General features: G+C 33.9%; 1 protein-coding gene across 1 annotated transcript; it reads right to left on the reverse strand.

Moving 5' to 3' along the window:
• Positions 1-834: 834 nt before the first annotated feature.
• Positions 835-21,612, reverse strand: LOC138708985 (myrosinase 1-like). Its single transcript, XM_069839409.1, has 11 exons — positions 21,421-21,612; positions 18,664-18,797; positions 17,181-17,315; positions 14,708-14,830; positions 12,721-12,904; positions 11,595-11,689; positions 9,975-10,122; positions 8,589-8,740; positions 5,951-6,085; positions 3,514-3,620; positions 835-1,189 (listed from the first exon to the last, which is right to left on the reverse strand). Exons 1-11 carry the CDS (start codon positions 21,590-21,592, stop codon positions 1,063-1,065), a joined length of 1,512 nt encoding a protein of 503 aa, XP_069695510.1. The 5' UTR covers positions 21,593-21,612; the 3' UTR covers positions 835-1,062.
• Between the last annotated feature and the right edge of the window lie 1,146 nt (positions 21,613-22,758).

Here is a 22,758-nt window from a genome sequence, read left to right on the forward strand (position 1 = left end):
TGGTAATGTTTATGTCAATGCTTATGTGAATCATTGTGAATGATCCCATTTGGTAGCCTGGGCGCAAACTTCTGTGTTTATATTACGGTTATGTTTAATTTTCATTGTGAATGGGCCTTTAGCTCTGCCAGATTTAATAAATAAATTATTAATTATTATTAATAAACAAAAAATTACACACTTGTCAAAAAATACTCGGATTCGAACCACTAATGATCCGATTAAAGGAATGCTCATTCGCACCACTACAGCACTTGAGTGCTGTAATCAACTCATTACCGCATTCAACGCGATAAACTCTTCAGAATCGCTCATTTTAACTAAATAATTCATATTTTTTACTTTCAGAAGGCCTATTAGCTGTAAATATCGTAATAGTTATTTATATATTAAGGGAGATAAGTAGTTTTTACTAATTCAGGACGAGCTTGCAATTAAGTAGTCCAGACTAGTAAATTCTACTTAACTCATGAATTGCATATAATGTTTTTTTTTTCTCTTCCGCATTTTACGTAATAATTTACTTCACTAAAAACAAGGTAATAAAAGCATACTTACGGCAGTAGGAGTGGAAAAACAATATTAGGTTACCACGGTAATTAAAGACATTGTATGATCTGTGGACTTCAACGTCTAGTCTACATTGAGTGATGATACTTTTATTTAAAAATAATTATTATAAATTATTATTTTAAAATAATTATTAATAAGCGACGTGGATAAAATATTGTAAGCAATTAATGGGATATACATTATTATCACTCTCCTGTAATTAAGAAACTTTTTGAATAATTAACTATTTCGGCATCTGTTGAAATAATAAAATAAAAAACAAATGTTTCATCAGTGTTTTATTATTTATTAAATACATACACCCTTGCTATGACAATAGGATTACAAATTTTTGCACACAGTTCAGTAATAATATGTTTCTTTTACTTTCACTTCAATATGTAAATCGCTATATTTGTGAGAACAGAACTTTTTAATATTTAAAGATAAAACACACATGTTAAGTTGAAAAGAGAACTATAGTTATGTTTTACGCTTTCTTGCCGACGTTCATTTCCGGAACCGTTCCGGAATTTGTCTTGTTTTGATAATCTCTGCATATACATTGGCTGAATCCTTTATCGTTCGTGGTCGTTCTGGATCATCAAAGTCGACATAGTACATTCCAAACCTCTCCCTGTAAATGAGTTTTAAATACGATATTGGTGAAATTGTATAATTTCTGGCACTATGATAATATAGTAACTTCATTTGTTCTTATTAAAGTTAAAATTTCGTGATTCGAAAATTTGACTGTTTCACATATGTATAACAGAAATATTATTGCAAACTTTTGTACGTCATGTTTTAAGTAAAAACAAGTGAAATTTATAGGCCCAATAATATTAAATATATTTTGAAATCATTCATGAGTGAAAATAAATCCTAATTTTCTTGTGACATTATTAAAAAACTTAGAATATTATGAATTCTATCTGAAGATTTTGAGAATGAATTCTGAAAAAGTTTTCTATATTTATGTAACAACAGACAATTTTCAACAGTAAAAAAAAAGGACTCCTCTCACATAACAAAGTCAACAGGATAGGCGACTTAAGGAATAATAATCTGATAACTAAATCTTCACGCAATTTCAAAAAAGAGTAAAATTAAAAACTCTTCTAAATAAAATAACTGCCAGTCTGAAATCTCTTAACAGAAATGTTTTATTATAATTATATCAATATACAAAAATTTAATAAAAATCTGGTACTATCAGGAGAACGTTAAAGGCAAGATTAGAAAAGACACACATATTAAGCTTTACAAAAATATGGCAGTCCCATGCGGACTATATGGCAGTGAAACATGCACTATAGACACAAATATATAAATAAACAACAGAAATGAAGTTTCTAACAGGACGTCTGAGAGTTACGAGAAGGAATAAACTTCACTGCGATGAAATTTGGAACCGCGTAGAAAACTATGAACTCGATAAAAAAAAAGTGGACTAATATAGAAAAGCGTAGATAGATCACGTCAAAAGGATGGAGGATAAAAATACCAAGGAGTTCCTGAGTTACAAACCGAGAATAGAAACAAATATTGGAAGACAGAAATAATATAGACGGACCAGTGAGACGCAAAAGATCGAAAGATCTAATGCTTAAAGAATGGCAAGAAGAAGATTAAAGCCTTGGTTTTTCTGAATCGACGCATGCGACGTGCGAGGTGCGAGGTCTGCACATCTCGCAGCTACAGAAACCACTCACTATCTCTCGTGTAGTTCGGATTTATACGAGGCGAGCCTCGCACGTCGCATGCGTCAGTTCAGAAAAACCAAGGCTTAAGAAATTCATGGTCGAAAACTTATACATTTTAAACACATATCACATGTATGTACACAAATTTCACATATACACTGTTATAAAATTAACGACCACGGTGTCTCAGTGCTAGCTCGGTGGGGTTATGAGCCAGAGGGATCGGGTTCAAATCCCGCTCCACCCTAAATGAAACCTGACGTTGTGCTACAATTTTGAAAATTAGCAATGGAAAAAGTCCAAACAGCTCAATCATTGAACCTAAATTTATAACTTGTGCTTGGCAAGCACAAGTAATAAAGGGATTTTCTCTGGGTACACCAGTTACCCTCTGACATCCCAATAATTCTCCATTACCACCACGAACACCATCATCATCATCATCTTCATAATCATTCATTACTAGTTCAACACTTTGGATAGTCTCAGACGAACTAAGTGGTGTGCATTTCTCGATACCAGCGATAACTATGAATACGCTCGTAGAGTGAGGGTAAACATCAGCTAGTTAACGGCCCTGCCATTGGAAAAGAATATAGTATACATAAAGTACATAATTACTAGAGCCCGGAATTTTAGGTGCTAAAAGTTAATATTGTTCCTCGCTATATTTTATAAATATAGAAGCCATCCCCCCACTTTTTTGAAATGTCATTCTGTATTTTCCCTTCGGTACCACTAAAGGTCTCTAATCCTCTTAACCACCACTTACAAACTAGCGCACGATTTACAAGATAATTGCCATGCCTCCACTTCTTTGAGATTCCATTCTTGTCATTCAGTATTTTCGCTTTGATATCGTTAAAGGTCTTTAATCCTCTTAACCACCACTTACAAATTAACGCACGGTTTACAAGATCCATTGTTCAGTGCTTCTGACTCAGCAGTCTATTATTACATATCGGACTCTTGTGAACTAAACTTAAAACCCTCCTCACGGGCACCACTTCTATTCATCTACACTCAGTGTCATTCTTAACTTTTAGCATCTAAAATTCCGGGCTCTATTAATTACAAACTTTTAACTTTACGTTAATCTTCCCAAAGAAGTATCACTTTTACAACTTTTTTTTTCAACGTAGACCATTGTGCACTATGAGAGGTAGATCTAAGTCACAATAAGACATTCTAGCAGTTTTTACCTCTTTTATGCACACAGCGAGACATATGAGTATGCTGTAATTATGTAACTCACGTGTAGCCACTGTTCCACTCGAAATTGTCCATGAAACTCCACGCTGTATAGCCAAACACGTTGCATCCGTCTTCATTTATGGCTTTCAGCATCTCAGTCAGGTAGCTCTGTGGAAAGACAGAGCTTCAAAGTATTATTGTTCAAATTCACATTGATTTATTTAACACATTAGGAATTGCAGCATGGAAAAGCAGAAGCTCGTGTTCGGGCGCAGTGCAGTTTAGTAATACAAAATATTTTACAAAACTGAAGTGTATTCATTCAGTACAATAGCATAAATATGGCATAAAATAAAGACAGCATGTAATAATATACAAATATAGAAACTACAAAAGTACATATGTATTAAACTTCAATTTTAAACTGAAGGAGCGTTCATTCAGTACCGTAGCATTAATATAGAGTAAAATACAGACAGATATAATGTATACAAATATAGGAACTACAAAACTAATACATGAGTAGGAGATTTCAATTGTAAACTCAATTAGTTTAAGAAAAGAGAAAACAATTGGATAATTAATCTAATTTGTTTCCAGGGTAAGTTCTGATAAATGCATTATATATTCTGGGTCCAAAATTTCTGCTTGTCCTTTAAAACTTGATTTTTTGAAACAGCAGGCCTAACTCGCCTGTATACCTTAGAATATCAAGCATCTCTCCTTCATCTCCTGTCTACAAAAATTTTCCTAGTTTTATTTTTTAATTGTTATTTAAGGTCTCTGTATCAGATACACGATTATCTAACGTCGATGGAATTGGTGATAGAGGAATCATATTTTGGCGAAATGAGTCTGAGATTCCCCATGAAATTACCTTACATTCGCCTTACAGGTGAAGAAAACATCGGAAAGAATACAGCCAGGAATGGAATACACGCCAAAACGTAATAGCCTTCAAGCACTAGTCGCAGTTTCTACTCTTGACCACCCCCATACCCAATTCAATTTTTTTCTCTATTCTTTCCGTGATGTAAAATAATAATTGTCAGGCATCTGTATTACGTATTTCGGTGTAAGAATTTTGTTAAAATATCTTTATTATAATTTATATTTTCAACGATAATACTTAATGAATTTAGGACTATTAGTGAAAAGAGAATAAATTTGTAATAGGCCTACATTAATAAACATTAGAAACTTAAATTATGTACTTAACTATATAACTTTTCGATTTTATGTATTGAATATGCATGCTGCACATTTATATTAAACAAAACGTCTTTTTGTTGAAAATGAACATTATATAATGATACAGTTATATCCTAATATGAAACTTAATCAGGCTATAATTATGTCGATTGTATAGTGATTCTACCGTACCTAATTGGACGGTGTAGTTGAGCTAGTGAGGGGAAACGGGAATCGATCACGACAATAAGCTGGAAATTTGGTGTCGAGGGAGGAAAAATTGAAAGTAGCTATGTTGGTTTAAGGATGGTTTGGTGAAATAATGTGATGCATGAATATTGGTTCACGTAGTAGAAGATATGAATGTGTCGGGTTGGATATGCATAGAATGTTTGGCTAGAGCATTAAATATGGCGAAGAACATGAGAGTTGTCGATAGTTGGGATAAAAGGTGCCAGAGCACATATGCTATCGATCCTGAGTCGTAATATTAAAGATTCGCAATGGCTGACCACGGAAAGGAACAGAACTATTGACATTCACACAGAATACAATTACTCGCTATGGCTGAATACAGAATCAGTTACACGGGAATCGATTCAAGGACTTGAGAAAATCAGAAATTTAGGCTGCATAGTGGAAATGTTTGAATTAGGTGAAAATTGTTGTGTTTCGAATTAATTACCCGGGAAATATAAGTGAGATAACAGTGAGGGAAATGTAGGCCTGCAAGGAATGATTATGTACACTCTTGAAATATTAAAATAGTCCAGAGACTTGGTCAGGGGCCGACAGTGTAGCTCGTTGGAAAAGGACAAACTTCTCTTCTCCAAAGTGAAATCTGACCAGAAGCTTCATCAGAATCATGGAGGAATACTTTCGGAGTGATGGAGAGACAAAAGATACCAAAAATGCAGGCTTTCATACATCCTGAAAAATAGTATGGCTGAGACTCTATTCTAGCTAACTTGGCGACAGCGGAGAAATTTAGAGAAGTTCTTATAATATAAATCTACAGGCGGAGAGAGAGAGAGGGGGGGAGCAAAGCGTGACATGATTAACTCATGACAATTATTGTCTAAGTGAAACGTTATCGGTTCCTTAATCTCTTATTTTTGCAATAAAATAATTGGCAATCCTATCCATTTGTACTCGTATGCCTGTACAGTGATTGAGCTAAATACTAAGAGAAACATGTAGGTTATATTTAAAAATATGATCGTTTAAAGTCATAATTTGTTCCCTGTAGAAGTGTTTTGCATAAAATTCACGTTCTAAAGGTTAATACTGGAAATGTAAGTACTTACAGTAAGATAATCAATACGACCATTGTCGTTCAATTCTCCATGGTCTGAGAAGCCATTCTCAGTGACTATCAGAGGAGGATTATTGTATCTTTGTGCAATGGATGCAATCTGTTTCCGGAACCCCCATGGTACAACCTGCAAAAAACGCAACACCTTAACAATGATAATCATAATAATAATACTGCTTTCAAGACTTTCGTTAATCCTTAAGGGCTGAAGAATATCCACAAATAAATTTATATTGGTATATACCTAGAAATTCTAGTATAAATCTCATAAAATCACATTTTCTACAGAAGAAATTTCGTCAATTAAATATACTCGTAGGCCTATATTATGTTGATATCAGAAGTAATACAGTATTTTAGATTTTTATGTATAAAAGATAATAAAAGCAGATTATTTGAATATTAAATCTTTTTCTCATCGAAAATTGCTTACGAATTTTGAAGTAAATTTTATTTTTCTAAAATAAATAAATATTGCTTGTACAAATTAATTAAAATTTCTCTTTGGTCAAGATACTTTTATGATAATTAAATACGACTAAGAAGGGCATAAACTACATTTTCACTTCCACAACTCGATTCGAATCCGGGCTTGGTATATTTTTGTTGGAACTCTAAGAAGTTACAATGGAGGACGACAAGGGGTTATCTAACGGAGAGTTAACAGATGACCTAGAATTTCTCCCAATAGATGTAACGTGCTGAGAACATTATTATCGACTGGCCGTCATTGCTTTAACCATAGTGCAACATGCGAGGTGAAACCTTTCATATTAGAGTTTTTGCAGATAAATTTCCAGTATTTACTTGTATGTTTGACATTTTAAAGAGAATTTCAGTCTGACGTTGTGAAATCTGCTTTTTTATTTAGTGTTCGTATTGCCAATTACTTTTAAAATTTCCTTTTCAATAGCTCTCTGTTCAGTTTACATTAAGCAGAATAGGATTGATGATTTTTAAGATGCTTTTTAAAATTACTCCGGAATATTACTGACGACTATTTGATATTATGTAGAATTTCAGCAGGGAAACGGAATATTTCCGCGAAAAATACCAAATTCGGCATTGAAAGCCGACGCTCTAGCTCCTCGGCTAACTGCAAGCCAGAGAAAGGAAAATAATTTGGCGTGTGATATGTAGAGGACTATGAATTATTCTGTGAAAATTTGTCGTACTTCTTATGTTAATGAAATAATGGTATTGTGTAATGCTTTAATTTATACATGAATGTTTAATTAATTAGGAGCTATTTGTAATTTTATATAATACAATGATTTTATTACATTGGCCTAGAGTTGCCAACTGTTTTTGAAGAAAATAAGGGAGACTCAGTGATCTGCAATATTTCACATAGAAAACTGACAAATTATTCAATTCAGTCAGACTTAAATTACGAATATTTTGAGACATTTTGCCTTGCATAATAGTTTCAAACAAATTGTAAACATTCCCTGCATGAGTATTTGAAGTCGACTGTGAATTGCAGTTCTGATTTGATTAGATGTTTCGTGCTCCTGTTTCGAACATCTGTTCACTTACGATTCATAAGAGAAAACATTCTCTGCGTGACCTGCTGCCTGATATGCTTACAACACAACTCGTTAGTTTTTTTTTAATGAATTTCTATCTCTAACGTTGTTTGATTTTAAACTGTGATTCCTGAAATTATTTCCGGTAAGTATTACCTCCTACAGAGATTGCACATTTCAGTGCACCTCTGGTACAACTGAATTCATAATATAAATCACCTTCGATCATAAAAAAATTAAATGTTTCGGATATATTTTTGCATTATGCAAAAATAAGGGAGGAAAATGCTCGAAGGGAAGAAAAATACGACAGTGGGGAGACTGTTAAAAGTTTGGGCTAAATACGGGACAGTTGGCAACCCTACATTGATATTAGAGGAGAAAAATTCTCGCCAGCAACGGGATCGAACCCGGGCCCTTGGTGTTCCATAACAAGCGCTTTAACCATTGAGCTATGGCGAAGTTCAATTTATAGCACCCCACAGTATCTAATCCCCCTCCTTCAGTGTTTTTTCCTTTGTGGCCTGACTCCAAGTTCGACATGTATGTTGACATTTTATATTAAGTCAACTGTCATTATACAAGGAGCCCACTTAGTTGAGTGACTTTGTGGCTGGGATTCCACAGTAATATGCACTTCTGTAGGACCAAAAAATTAATCTTTACGTAGATTCTTCGAGCAGCAGTGCATATTACCACAGTCTAGTCTAGTATATACAGTCACGAAGCTCAATACGTAGTAAATATGCGAACATTAGATAGTTGCTCACCACTAGGATCGCTAATATCGCCTCATTACAGACAATGCGAAATAGTACCGGCACAGTCTATTGTTTCTAGCACCCTCAAAACTCAAGCTTCGTGACTGTATATAGTAGACTGTGATATTACTGTGGAATCGCGACCACCAAGTGACTAGTCACTCAACTGAGCGAATTTTTCTCCTCTCATATCAATTATTACTATAAAAGATGTATTCTGTAGGACCAAAAAATTAATATTTACCTAAACCCTACATTGGCCGGACAAAGAATACAACAGTTGCAATTTACAGGCAAGTCTCTGTTACAGAGTCTAGAAACAGTTTGCACTTGTACTTACAGCGAGCCAGGAAGATGCTGAGCCAGGCCAGCTGGGATCCTGTGTCGTGGAAGTCCCCATGTCTTTGTAGAAGGCTGGTGGATTTCCGCTGTCATCGAATGGGCTTCCCAAATAAGTGGAGTAATGATTCAGACCAAAAAAGTCGTGAGTACCTGTAATGACACCATTTTATCTTTTAGCAAATGTTTATGCAAATATAGTTTTAGTTTAGTACTATAAAGGTTCGTATGAACCATAATATAAACCAATAATATACAATAATTGATATTTGTTAACAATTAGCCCCGATTTATTAGTTCCTTCAGCATTGTCTTCAATAGAGTTCCTTCTTAGCGAATAAGTACCGGTAGGTCAGTATAGCTATAATTTCTTGTACTGTAATCGATGCAAGTAAAACATTTTTATTTCCTCGCCGAATATCTACGCTTCTTCTTGACTAGTAGAGATGCAATGGCATCGCGTTGCTAAAGATGTAAGATGTTTACAACGGTCTAAAAATATTTGTAAATTTAAAACGTAATAGAAATGTGAAGTTTTTTCTACTTAAGAATTAGGCTACCAGAAATATGTATAACCTTGAACTACGATGATTAATATTATACCATACACGTATAAACTGAACTGAATCTATAGAAATAATACATAGTAAACCAAAATATGTGATTCCTTCATCACTATGATAACTAGAATGTAATCTGTAAAAAAAAATCATATTCTGCCTCAACAATTGACACTTGTTCTGTGAGCAAATTCCTTTTCACTATGAGAATTAGACTACATCTTAACTACTGTCTCTTTAAAACAAACTTATATTCTTTCTTAACAATGAATACTTGCTCATCAGCAAATTTCATTCACTATGACAACTAGAACGTATCTGAACCACTTTCTGTTAATTTCCGCCTCAACAATGAATACTTACATCTATCATAAATTTAATTATTTTTTCTACAATATAACAATAATTATCAACAGGCGGTATACGTTTCTTAAAATATTGAGGGGATTATTTATTCTTTTACTCAATTTTATTTATTATTTTTTTTAATTTTACATCCCTATTATGCCACTAACCTTAATTCAATTGAAGTATTTCGACGGTTCCTAATTCAACGGGATAGCAACTGTATACCGTATCATTTCGACGTGTAGCCTACTATGTGTCACATGGCGTGCAAAACTAATTAAGATAATAGGTATAAGTAAATGAGAGTTCCATTTTGATGTGCTGTTTAATCTCTCATGTAATCTTTACTCAGTCTCCATGATATTTATACAAAAACAACATGGAAGCGAAAGATATATCTTGAAAAAGAAGAAAGCCTATCTATCAGTTTTAGGTTGTTCATTCATAATCACAGAAAGTCTTGCACGCGTGTCTGTTACCTCTGATGTATTCAATTTCCTCTTGAGTGAAGGTTGGTAGCCTTGAACTCGTGAAACCCTGAGCTTTGCTGATGGCAGCAACTCTTTCCTTCACTACTGCCGGGTAGTCACCTTCGTCAGTGAAAATGGGATTTGCATACAAACCCATCTGAAACAAATTTATATTTTCGTTTAAAGATAATCTCTTACAAATAATTATGTAACTGGAGAGACAAATAGAGTGGCAACATTCATGTACACAAAGATACTTCTATGATTTAAGACATTCACGGTGTTCATCATCGAGCAAAGTATTTCGGTTTTTGCTCTATGTTATAGATGTTGAAACATCCAATGTTTGTTAGCTCCATATTAGTTCCTTCATGAGAAGAGTGGAAGGAAGATGAAGATAATAAGCTTTGGGAAGCAGCGGAAAAAGCAAATAGATTCTCGTGTATTCAGTTCTGAAACGCTAGGTAGGCCTATTTCTATATCTACGATTTAGAGAAAACATTTAGAATATGTCTAAAAATTCTATCCTACTTTCTTATAATACTACATTAAATATATAAAAATTATGTTGCCAATTTGTACAGTTGATAATATCACAGTGTAAAATAATATCATTTTAAATATGGAAGCGTTTAGTTGTTCTGTAATAAGTAGACGGAAGAGTAATGGGGGTCAACCTAGAGCATCCACCAACCACTGAACGAATATTGCACACTTTTGTCACTGCCAATGTGGCGCTATAAATCAATTTTCAATACTTTTATCACAACCACAACACATTTCAAATCTTATTGTACCATATATATATATATATATATATATATATATATATATATATATATAATTATTACTACATTAACACATATTTTAGTATATCACGAAACTTGTAAAATTAATTATTATGAAAGTCGCCATATTCTTTTTAGAATTAGTACGATCCACTTCCACTAGATAGCAACCGACGCGATTGACAGGGCCGGCAATACTTGAAAGCGAAATGATACTAAATGTGAGGAATGTTACTAGAGGTGCGTAATATTATAAGACAGGTTAGGTTAGATTTGATTAAGTGTGTTTATGTGACAGGTTAGGTTAGGTTTGATTAGGTGTGCAGTATTATGAGAGAGATTAGGTTAGGTTTGATTAGGTGTGTAGTATTATTACTATGTTGGCAACACTGAAACCCACCGTTACATTTAAGAAATATGGCGGTATTCTTCGTTCACATACGACGATTTTTATATATAAGTAAGGTACGTACCGTATTTAGGGCGGGTTGGGTGGGCTTACAGCTCTCCCAGTGATCACATCAATTTCTACTAATCAATACTATAAATACGAGGTATTTTGAAGGTATTTTATCAAGTTCTATAATGGTTGACACATAAGAAAGCTTCACTTAACATTCTTACTTATAAATTTCGAAAGAGATTGGTACTATTTTCAGCTGACGTGATCTCTTTCAAAGTTATACTTTGACATTTTTATGAAGGTGCAAAAGATAGAAGAGAAATGCTAGAAGTTAAGTCCGTATTTTCCGAATGTTAATCGTGTTTATCAATAATGAATTACTTAGACAATATAAAGAGTCACTAAGATAGTAAATAAAATAACACAGCCAATACATACTTCGAATTGTTGTTGCCGTTCACAAGCCTCTTCATATTCCGTGCTATTTTCCAACGGCTCACACCATCCGATATTCAGCGTGATGCCAACCTTGCCTGTTAACATCAACAACATAAATATATTACGGTAATCGCCATATGAATGAATGTAGTCTGACTTATTCTGCGCTTGTTTAGTCACGTGATCTCGTGAACCAATCAACTTTATTTAAGTTACTTGGCGTCGAAGTATACAAATATATTGTTTTCTGCTGTGACTATGATTTGTGTAATGAAGATAATTCTTTCCAACAAAGTCAATGTAAGGAATGTTGCATTCTTCGTAGACAAGCTATTGAGATGACGCACAATCACAGTCTAGTAAACAGACGTGGACAAATTATTAGACTAAATTAATTATATGTGTAACAAGGATGTATTTATCGGTAGAAATAATGAACAAAAATGTATTTTGCACAGAAATAATGAATAGAAAATGGAGTCTGGAGGTTAGTAACATTTTGTGAACATTCCCTTATTCTTTATTAACACGTTGATTTTGTCTGGGATGCTGGAAACCAAAGTTTGACACTTTCTTTGAATATCAGCATCATTTAGCCAGATATCAGGGAGTGCTTAAATGAGTCCATGTTTTGTTGCAAGCGTCTTTTTGTTCACTTTCTTCTTCAGTATAGATCACAGATTTTCAATTTCGTTCATGTCCGGTCTTCTTGCAGGCCATAGGAGAACAGACTCTTGAATATCTTCTGCAGTATATAATTAAAACATCAGTAGTACCAACACAACCAGACAAAATATACTTAACCATTGGAAAAATATACTATAAGATGTAACAATCATATTTACAACAATAGAGACTCTGTGAATTATACTGATAGTTGATATGACGAATTATATTGTTTCCAAGAAAAACGTTTTAGTCTAAATTTGTCCACGTCTGTATACAGTCACGAAGCTCAATACGTAGGGAATATGCATCTATAGATAGTTGCTAACTACTAGGATCGCTACTATCGCCTCATTACAGACAATGCGAAATAGTACCGGCACAGTCTATTCTTCCTAGTACTCTCAACAACTCAAGCTTCGTGACTGTATATACTCGTAGGTGTAATATTTTGTGATACCTTGCTGTGTCGCTCTAAATTCGTCATCATAGAGATGATAAGCTCTTGCGTGGGATTTTATCAGAGTGTGAGAAGCCAAATATCTTCCAAATCCAGCTGCTCCTATACTGGGTGCGTGGCCTGAGGCGTCTTCGTAGCCGTTCGTGAAAACTGAAGGTTCATTGAATGTGATCCAGTACTTTATCTGTAGTCAGAATATCATATCACTTTAGTTATTACTACTAATATACAATTTTGAATGGTTCAAAGATGTCAATGATAAAATATACACAAATTGGCTTTGATAGAATACAAATCCAAATTCCAAATCATTATTAACTTTTGAAAAGATTTAATTCTATCTATATAGCATCATGCAAATCTAGTCTTTCAGGTAAAGCTCCCTGTAAAGCAGATTTGAATAATTTCAAGGGAAAAATTGTTCCGGGGCCGGGTATCGATCCCGGTTGAACGTACCAGCGCTCTGCCAACTGAGCTAACCGGGAACTCCACCCGACAACGTCTCAACTTTTCCCTTTATATCCACACAACTCACGTGGGCTGACGAAACGCGAGAGACCCACATCGAGTGCACACAATCTCTGTGTGACTTGGAATTGTGATTTTCTGTTAACGTAAACAGTGACGTATATATTATGCAAATCTAGTCTTTCAGGTAAAGCTCCCTGTAAAGCAGATTTGAATAATTAGATAGCATTATGTTGAAGAACTATATTATCGTCTGTTATCACAAATATTGTCATTAATTTATTTTAGAATTTTCTTGATTTTGCTCTATATACAGCGACATTATTACAGGCGGGTGATTCGTTTCCCATTGCTAGCGTGGTTACCGGCGAGCGCATAACCATTTCTCCGGCACCAAATTATGTAACTGCATAATTTGTTTTCATACTCTGATAAAACAGGCTTTTAAAAATTATTATCAGTAACTTTTTATACTTTATCAGCTATTTACATTCTATTAAGTATTGTTATGGTACATTGTAATTTTTATGCACTTGTGAGTTCATTTTCTTGTAAAATTTTAGAAATTTAAAGCCTGCATTTTCTAATATTATTTATGGTCTTTCATGTATATGTAACTTTAAGAAGAAGAAGATGATGATGATGATTTTGATGATACATGTTAAGGGGTTAGGTACAGCTTACAGCAGTAAAATTTTCGGAAATATTCAACATTTTATTCCTCCATTACTGTATCTTGTACAATAATGAAAATTGGTAACTTACCTATGTGTAAAACACTGTCGTTCTGCTATATGAAAAAAAAATATATTTTTGCGATTTAAAAATATATTTATAGTTTTGTTTTCGAAATTCAAAATGGTGGGAGTTTACTGTGCAGTGATGAAGCGTTTCCCTCATAACTCATACACTTGTTAACTTTTTCATGTTCTCTCTCTTTGTCATTTTATTGCTGAAACTCATGTTTACAATATCATGCTCTTTCAACTACATTCCTTAACAAATAATACTTTTTTTTTTATTTTGTGTTAGAAGAAAATACTGATATTATACCATTTTAAAAAGGAATTTATTTTTTATCAATCTATCAAAGGTAGAGAAGTGGTTTTGCATCATATTTTAGATATGATATGGATAAATACACACAAAAAATGTCATCACAGAATGTTGGATAGTTTTTGAGTTATGTGGGAAACGGTTTATCACTGCACAGTGAACTGAATTTTAAAAAAATATAAAAAAAAGTAAATAATTTTTTTAAATCGTAAAAATATTTTTTTGATGTAGCAGAAGGACAGTGTTTTACACATACTATTTTCATTATTGTACAAAATACATAATGGAGGAAAAAAAATGTTGAATATTTCCAAAATTTCACTCCTGAAGCTGTACCTAACCCCTTAAATACGTTACATTTGCGATCTTTTTGTAGATCAATTTTATGTGTACATACTAAATACGTTACATTTGGAATCTTTTTGAAGATCAGTTTTATTTGTACATAGTATCTCCAACTCACCCTGTCTCCGAAATTTGTAAACAAAACACGGGCGTAGTCTTCGTAGTAATCTGCAATGATAGGATTAGGCCATCCGCCCAAGTCCTGAAGAGGCTGAGGCAGGTCCCAGTGATAAATGGTAGCCTATATCAAAATTAAATGGATCAGTATAATTATATTTGTACAGCAAAAGCCAACTTCTAGAAGATATTAAGTTCAGTGTAGATTGTATAGAATATTAACACACCACTACATACGAATTTCTTTAAGCTGTGCATGTCTTATTATGTTTCTTGAAACTTGAAGACGTGTGAAGATCGATGGAGCGCGTGGAGGATGTCGCAAAAGTAGGCCTATTTACTAGTACCTGTCAGGCACGAAGGAGGCCCAGGTTTTAGAGTTACTCTGTGCATAGTCCACAAACCGTTTTTAGTTGGTTATTTAACAACAATTTATCAGTTGTTATGTTGCTTGGCGAGATGAGGCCGTGGCTTCGACATCGGATTACCTGATACTCGCTTAGAGTTGGGGAATACCTCGGAAAGAACACAATCAGGTAATCAGCCTATTCGGTAACGTAACTCACGACCGAGCTCAGCTCAGTACCGGTATACGTAGGCAAACGCGCCAGAGGTACCCCGGGGGGCTGCCTCATGCTGTTAAATTATCTGGTTAACTATGCATTTTTTCGATTGTTGGACGATGAAGTTGACATATGAGTTGCGTTGTGCTTCATATTGGTTTATATGTTATTTCAGTTGGTGTTTATTGTAGTTTACAAGTTGACTCCTTAAAGCGGCAAATGTTATATTCTTCACAAGAGAAACTGGACAAATAGCATACAGTGATATTAGCAAACAGATACAAGCATTGCAACTACTTCAGAAATTATGAATTGCCTAGGTATATAGATTGACAAGAAGATTAAGATTACTTTATTTTGAATGCATAAAAGCGTTCAGAATCAGGCGATGTCTGTGACTGACGATCAGTATAGGGAACGTTGTAAGAAACAACTTGAATGTCTTCGAAGTTATCAATATTATGACATAGGCGTATGTACTCCGATGTGCAACATTTCTGAAGAGACTATCGGATTATTTCGATACTTATGATGACCCTATTGCACGAGATCTTCTTGCTATAAAAAATAGCGGATTTAAATAAAAAAATTGCTGGTTAATCCAACCTACAGTATCTATAGTTCCGAAACACTTTTTGAAATTCACTTTACATCCGCTATTAATTATTACTGTCAGTATGTCATTGCCTACTGTTTGAAACTTAGAGACAATTTTTCTAAGTTTTGAATATTTCCACACTTAACTTCAAAATTATACATGTCATAATGGACTATCATATATTGCCAAAAAATTTCAAGATATAATTTTCTGATACTACTGCAGTTACATCATGTTTCCTGGGTTATTTAAAAGTTACATTTTTAAAATCGGTAAAAATTTTCAAAAATAAGCTTTACATTAAAAAATGAAAAAATAAAAAATTACCGATTGTATAATAACAACACTTTTCTCATTCGTTTGACTATAACAGCTTTTACAACGATTATCTTCAAATGTAAAAATCTAAGTTATTCAAACTACTATTTATGATTATGAATGCCATTATATAATTTATGCTCGACCATGCCGAAATGTAGTAATTATACACCTGGTAGCAGTCCTTTAATGCATGTCATTAAACTACACCTACTCATTAAAGTACAAGTGTTCAGCCAATGACAACTCAGCTTACAGGTGTTCAGCCAATAACAAGTCAGCTTTGTACCGTTATAAAACCGCAAGTATCGATTATTCTCGGATATGCAATCGAAAGAGAATTAGCGAAAAGTCACGGAGGCTGGAAATCCAATACTGTCGCAGAAGGTTATGTTCTGTTACTATAATAATTAGCGTTAATTGTAAATAATATTCAAATAAATTCAATTTGTCATCCCGTTTTTCAATGTCGAATTCAATAACCAAGGTTATATCAAGTTTAACGGGATTACTTCAAGGTCAGTGACATTATTGTTCCTCGGAAAAAATCAATACTTTCACGTCTGCGCACATCTCACAATTCACGACCAAGAACAAGGTCACTTCCGATCTTGTTAGATACAAATAAAATGTATACATCTGAATAATTTCAAGTTAGAAATATGGTCGAGCATAAAAAGTCGTATGAAACTCGCCTATAATGGTAATTAAGAAGCTCGTATGAAAATTATGAAACTCGCTTGCGCTCGTTTCATAAACATCCATGCTCGCTTCTTAATTATTATCATTATAGGCTCGTTGCATAATGTACTATTTCAAACCTCCTGGAAGAGAGTTCATATTTGTTTTTTATTAATATATTTGTTATATCATAAAGTTTATGTTTAAATAAGCTTCAACATTTCGTTTAAGTAATCAAATCAGAAATTTTGTAAAAACAAAATATGGCGTGAGATTTTTGACTATTATTTCTTAATTTAAAATAATTTACTTACCAGGGGCTGTATTCCATTAGCTAGAAGCTCGTTTATAAGATTGTTATAAAAGTCGATTCCGGCCTGATTTATGACATTTACGTGTCCATTTGGTAGTATTCGAGACCAAGAGAAGGAAAATCTGTAGAAGTCCACCTGTTAGCATATGAAAATTTCACTGTAAAAGCCCATCTGACATATTATGAAAGTCAAAGTCTTAAAAATGAAGTTTAATATAGAAATGGACAATAAATAATTCTTAAATTAATCGCGTTTATCTGCACAATTATAATTATACTGAAATATACTGTAAATGTGCTCTTTTATTGTAGATAATTCAGAAACATTTTAGGGGAGCTCTTAAAATAGATTGAAAGTTTATCTTATAGTCCTGATCCCAGAAAACAATTAAGTAAGTTAATAATTTGAATGTTTCAACTAGAACTAATATCAATACACGCGTATTATGTATGTCTCCACTTGAAGATTGTTTACAAAATTCTTTTTCATTTCTATACTTTTATTATAGTCAATTTTATATGAAAAATTAGGTGTTATGCAACTAAACAACATTTCTATAATTCTATAAGGAGTAGTTGAAAATTTTAAACTACTCCAGAAATAATATTCTTCTTGTACATTTTTCGAAAACGTAATATTCTTCTTTATATGAATAGTATTTAGTATTTATTGCTACATACAATACAAAACAAATAGTTATTAATGACATAGCGCACACCCTTTTGAGCAAGCTCGTTTTCGAGGGGTGGTGCTTGTACTAAATGAAACATAACAAAGTTTCAATAAAATTACAAAACCAATAGAATTATTACAAAGCAGGGATGATTACGAAGATAAAGGTAGAGAATCAAGTCAAGAACAGAATATGAGTTGGAATGAATAAATAGTAGACTATATTGAAATTAAGAAAAAGGAAGAAGGGACAAGAATTTGCCTATTATTTTCTTAAATTTATTAAACTCAAAATAACCTAGATCAAAATAGAGTTGTATAACCTTGAAACGTAACCCTGGCTATGATTTATTCCAGTGGTTGTGTAACATTTAGGTTCAACTAAAGGACATGTAAAAATTTCTTCTAGCAGGATAAACATGTTGTTCTTCTTTATATTTCAGACGACTTTTATTATAATATTTTAATAATGTATATTTGTATAGGCTATATTTTTTTCAATTTGTAAAACATTAAAATCGGAATAAGTCAATTAAAATCAATAAAAAAATAAAACTAGCGATACACTGCACCCAATAAATGCCAAAACTTCAAAGAAACTTGCTACACTCGTTTCGCAATAATAATACGTTAAGGTTGAACTTCTAATTGTGATAAATCTGTGATTGACATAGTTGCGCAAAGATCTGTCTATGTTCCTAACAGCTTACTGAGATATTAGTCCGTGATAACAAATTATTATCTCATATGACACTCTAAATTAGTCTCTTACAAAGGATAAGTATTAATATATTACTTTCGTGCTACTTACCCCCATTTCTTTCATGAGTTGAACATCTTCTTTGTACTTATGGTACGAATCGCACGCCACGTCACCAGTGGAATGGTCAGCGATCAAGTAGGACTTGTTGTGTGTCTGAGTATCCCAGATATTCACACCCTTACCTTAAAATAAGATTATTAAAATCATGTTTAATTAATTGAATTATATTTTGATTGGTTAGGTGAAAGGATTAGCTTTGAATTTCGAATAGAATCGTAGCCCATTTTCAAATATTTCATCCGCTTTCATTCATTCTTCGATATTATGTTCATTTTCCTTTTTCGGATATCATTCATCTTTCATTTTAATATACTATCATATTTCTAAGTGCTCAATGTCACTTCATCCACATATTTATGTACAAAGGTTGTTGAATTCACATTTTACATCATTTCCACTATTCACAACATATGCGACAAAAATCATTTAAAGATATGGAACCACGATTTTTTAACCAGATAAAATATTTGAAATTATGATATAAGTAACCTCTCAGAAAAGAGGAAAAAACCTTCATGGTTAATGATGATTATATGTTTCCTTTCCAATGATCATTATGCGCATTTAATTTTTTATAGGTCTTAAGGAAAGTTAAAATGATAATCGAAATCATATAATGCATTCAGAAATAAAGAAATAGAATGAGGATATGAACCGTTAACTGTTTCGTAAGCAACAAATAGAAAACTTTAAACTTTGTGAGCACATAACCCTGGGGATCGCAACAACAGTAACATAGACCGCTTGTACTTACGTAGCTCAGGACTACAAGGTGGAAAATAAAATAATATGCAGAAAAAGAGAATGATATAAAAGTTCGAAGACGCGCAGCTGTGGAGTAATGCTTAGCTTATCTCGCCGTGAAACGAGCGGGCATGGATTCAGATCTTGTTTGGAACAAGTAACTTGTTCGAGGCTTTTTCCGAGGTTTTCCCTTAACTAAACTAATTGAAGCAGAAATGCTGGGTAACATTCGGCGTTAGCTCTTGGACTCATTTCGTCATCATAATTACACTTCTCCCTCTCTCCTCCGCTTCTTTCCCATATTCCTGTGTTGTGTCCTATGGGTACAGAGTCGACTGCGGGTCGTCACCGAACTTTGAACCCCGTGGTATATGGTCATTAGTTGCTGTTGGTAGTGCTGTGGCTCATGGTAGCTCGTGGGATCGGTATTGTGGGAGAAGGGATTCTCAGGCTGTACAGGAGTTCGGTAGCAGCCCACAGGGAGAAGCTGTAGCACGGAGGGCTTTAGGACATGCAAATCATTCCGTTTCGGGTAGTACAATGGGCCCATCCAAGCAGCCTATGTGTGAGGGCAGTCCCCAGCCCGTGTTCTTCCCCTCAAGGAAAACTAATAGAATATAATAGAAAAGTTAGAATAGATAAAGATAGCTTATATTTTCATGTATTTGTCAATTATAAAGATATATTTACTTTTATAAATCTGTAGGGATTTTTTAATATTGCTTATTTAGTTTGTAAGATTATTGGACAAATAGTTTGTAGTCACTTTATGTCGCTTCAAATACAGCTAAACACAGGCTGGTTGTTTGTCTCAATGGGCAGTAATAAAGTTAGACAAAATAGCATTGGACAAAAACAATTTTGATACAAAATTAAGTGGATAAGAAATAACCTGAAATATACTGGGCATAGAAAACAGTGTGTACTGAAAACTCTTCGAAATGGTGAATGAATGAATGAATGAATGAATGAATGAATGAATGAATGAATGAATGAATGAATGAATGTAGTGCATTTATTGCTACATACAAACTCATGTAATTACGCAAGATTCTTCACACGAGCCCGTACGGCCATTTGTGTTATAACTATGCACAGTTTGAATCTTCAAAGAAAACAAAAATAATACTGCTAATAATAAAATAGTAAAATAAGAGTTATTATTATTACTACTACAGTTTTCATTAATTATCACAATTACAACTAATCTAACTTCATACCAAATTTCACAAAAATAATAAAAATAAAATAAATGCAAGATATGAAAGAAAAAAGAACACAGTGAAAAAATATATATAAACAATTCAATTCAATTCCTTATTCACCTTATTGAAACTGCAATAATTAATCCAAGTAATAAATAAAAAGATAATACATAAAAAACACATACACACGCAATAAAAAACAAACAAATAGAAAAAAACACAATAAATACAAAAACCACATTATCCCCTAATTACCTCACTCGCTCCTCCCCTTATTTCCTCGGCCCCCTCCACCTTCGGCCAGTTCCACCCTCAGCTGTCGAACTTTTGCCATAAATTTTCCCACACTCTCACAGAATTTAGCGTTACTTAATATATCGTATGTTGCCAAGTAGGTATATAGGTATACCCTGCTAGATGTAATGAAGGACTCTGACAGGAATCGTTTCCTCAGAGCTTCACACTCCGATAAAATATAGTGATGTCTCGCCTCTACCGCAAAGAGGACATATTCTCGCCCGCTCTTCGTTGACGATTTTAAGTGCCTCCAAGCTCCTAGACGAAACCAGGTTAAGCCCAGTCTGCCTGAATTTACTATTGTTTCCTACATCAAACTACTTGACTTTATCAATATTAAAATGAAATTCTCCTTAATGTTTGTATACCACTGTGAAGTTATAAGTTTCTCTTGGAAATGGCACTGAACTTAAAGTATGCTGACTTTTTCGACCAGTCAAATAAGCGAGGAAAAAGGAGACCAAAATATTAAATTTTCGGCAATGTCATTTTAACTCACCGTCCTCGTTCCATGCTCCTTCAACCTGGTAAGAGGCCGTGGCTACTCCGAGAAGAAACCCCTCTGGAAACGTGTAGGCTTTGGACTGAGCGTCATGTACTACAGCGGTGGTGCTGGCTGCAGCCACCAGGGCGACAAGACATAAGCCACGTGCGATCATCTTGCAAAGCATCCCATGAGACACAATCTGGATATGGATAAGTTCCTTATATATGTGCGATATTAGTCCCAACACGCGCCAAACACGTAACTGATCAATCTTGATTAATTATCTTATTTTATCAATTTTGTCATAACAGTACTTGTAGTTGTTCAAGCTAATAATAAGAATATGTGATTTTTATAATTTTCTTTAATTTCTCTCCGCCTCTTTCAATTCTACTCGTATCCGTTTGAACGTGAAAAACCTTTGGTTGTTTCTAGTATCTATCTTGAAATGTTGTCTCTCTTGGGTCTAAGACTACATAGATTTATTACTTACTTACTTGCTTACTTACTTACTTACTAGCTTTTAAGGAACCCGGAGGTTCATTGCCGCCCTTACATAAGCCCACCATTGGTCCCTATCCTGAGCAAGATTAATCCATTCTCTATCATCATATCCCACCGCCCTCAAATCCATTTTAATATTATATTCCCATCTACGTCTCGGTGTCCCTAAAGGTCTTTTGCTCTCCGACCTCCCAACTAACACTCTATATGCATTTGTGGATTTGCCCATACGTGCTACATGCCCTGCCCATCTCAAACGTCTGGATTTAATGTTCCTAATTATGCCAGGTAAAGAATACAATGCGTGCAGTTCTGTGTTGTGTAACTTTCTCCATTCTCCTGTAACTTCATCACTCTTAGCCCCAAATATTTTCCTAAGCACCTTCAAACACCCTTAACCTGTGTTCTTCTCTCAAAGCCAGAGTCCAAGTTTGACAACCATAAAGAACAACCGGTAATATAACTGTTTTATAAATTCTAACTTTCAGATTTTTTGACAGCAGACTGGATGATAAAAGCTTCTCAACCGAATTATGACAGGTATTTCCCATATTTATTCGGTGTTTAATTTCCTCCCGAGTATCATTTATATCTGTTACTGTTGCTCCAAGATATTTGAACTTCTCCACCTCTTCAAAAGATAAATTTCCAATTTTTATATTTCCATTTCGTACAATATTCCCGTCACGAGACATAATCATATAATTTGTCTTTTCGGGATTTACTTCCAAACCTATCTCTTTACTTGCTTCCAATAAAATTCCCGTGTTTTTCCTAATAGTTTGTGGATTTTCTCCGAACATATTCACGTCATCCACATAGACAAGCAGCTGATGTAACCCGTTC

This window comes from Periplaneta americana, chromosome 11, assembly GCF_040183065.1.
Source record: "Periplaneta americana isolate PAMFEO1 chromosome 11, P.americana_PAMFEO1_priV1, whole genome shotgun sequence".
Taxonomy (NCBI): domain Eukaryota; kingdom Metazoa; phylum Arthropoda; class Insecta; order Blattodea; family Blattidae; genus Periplaneta; species Periplaneta americana.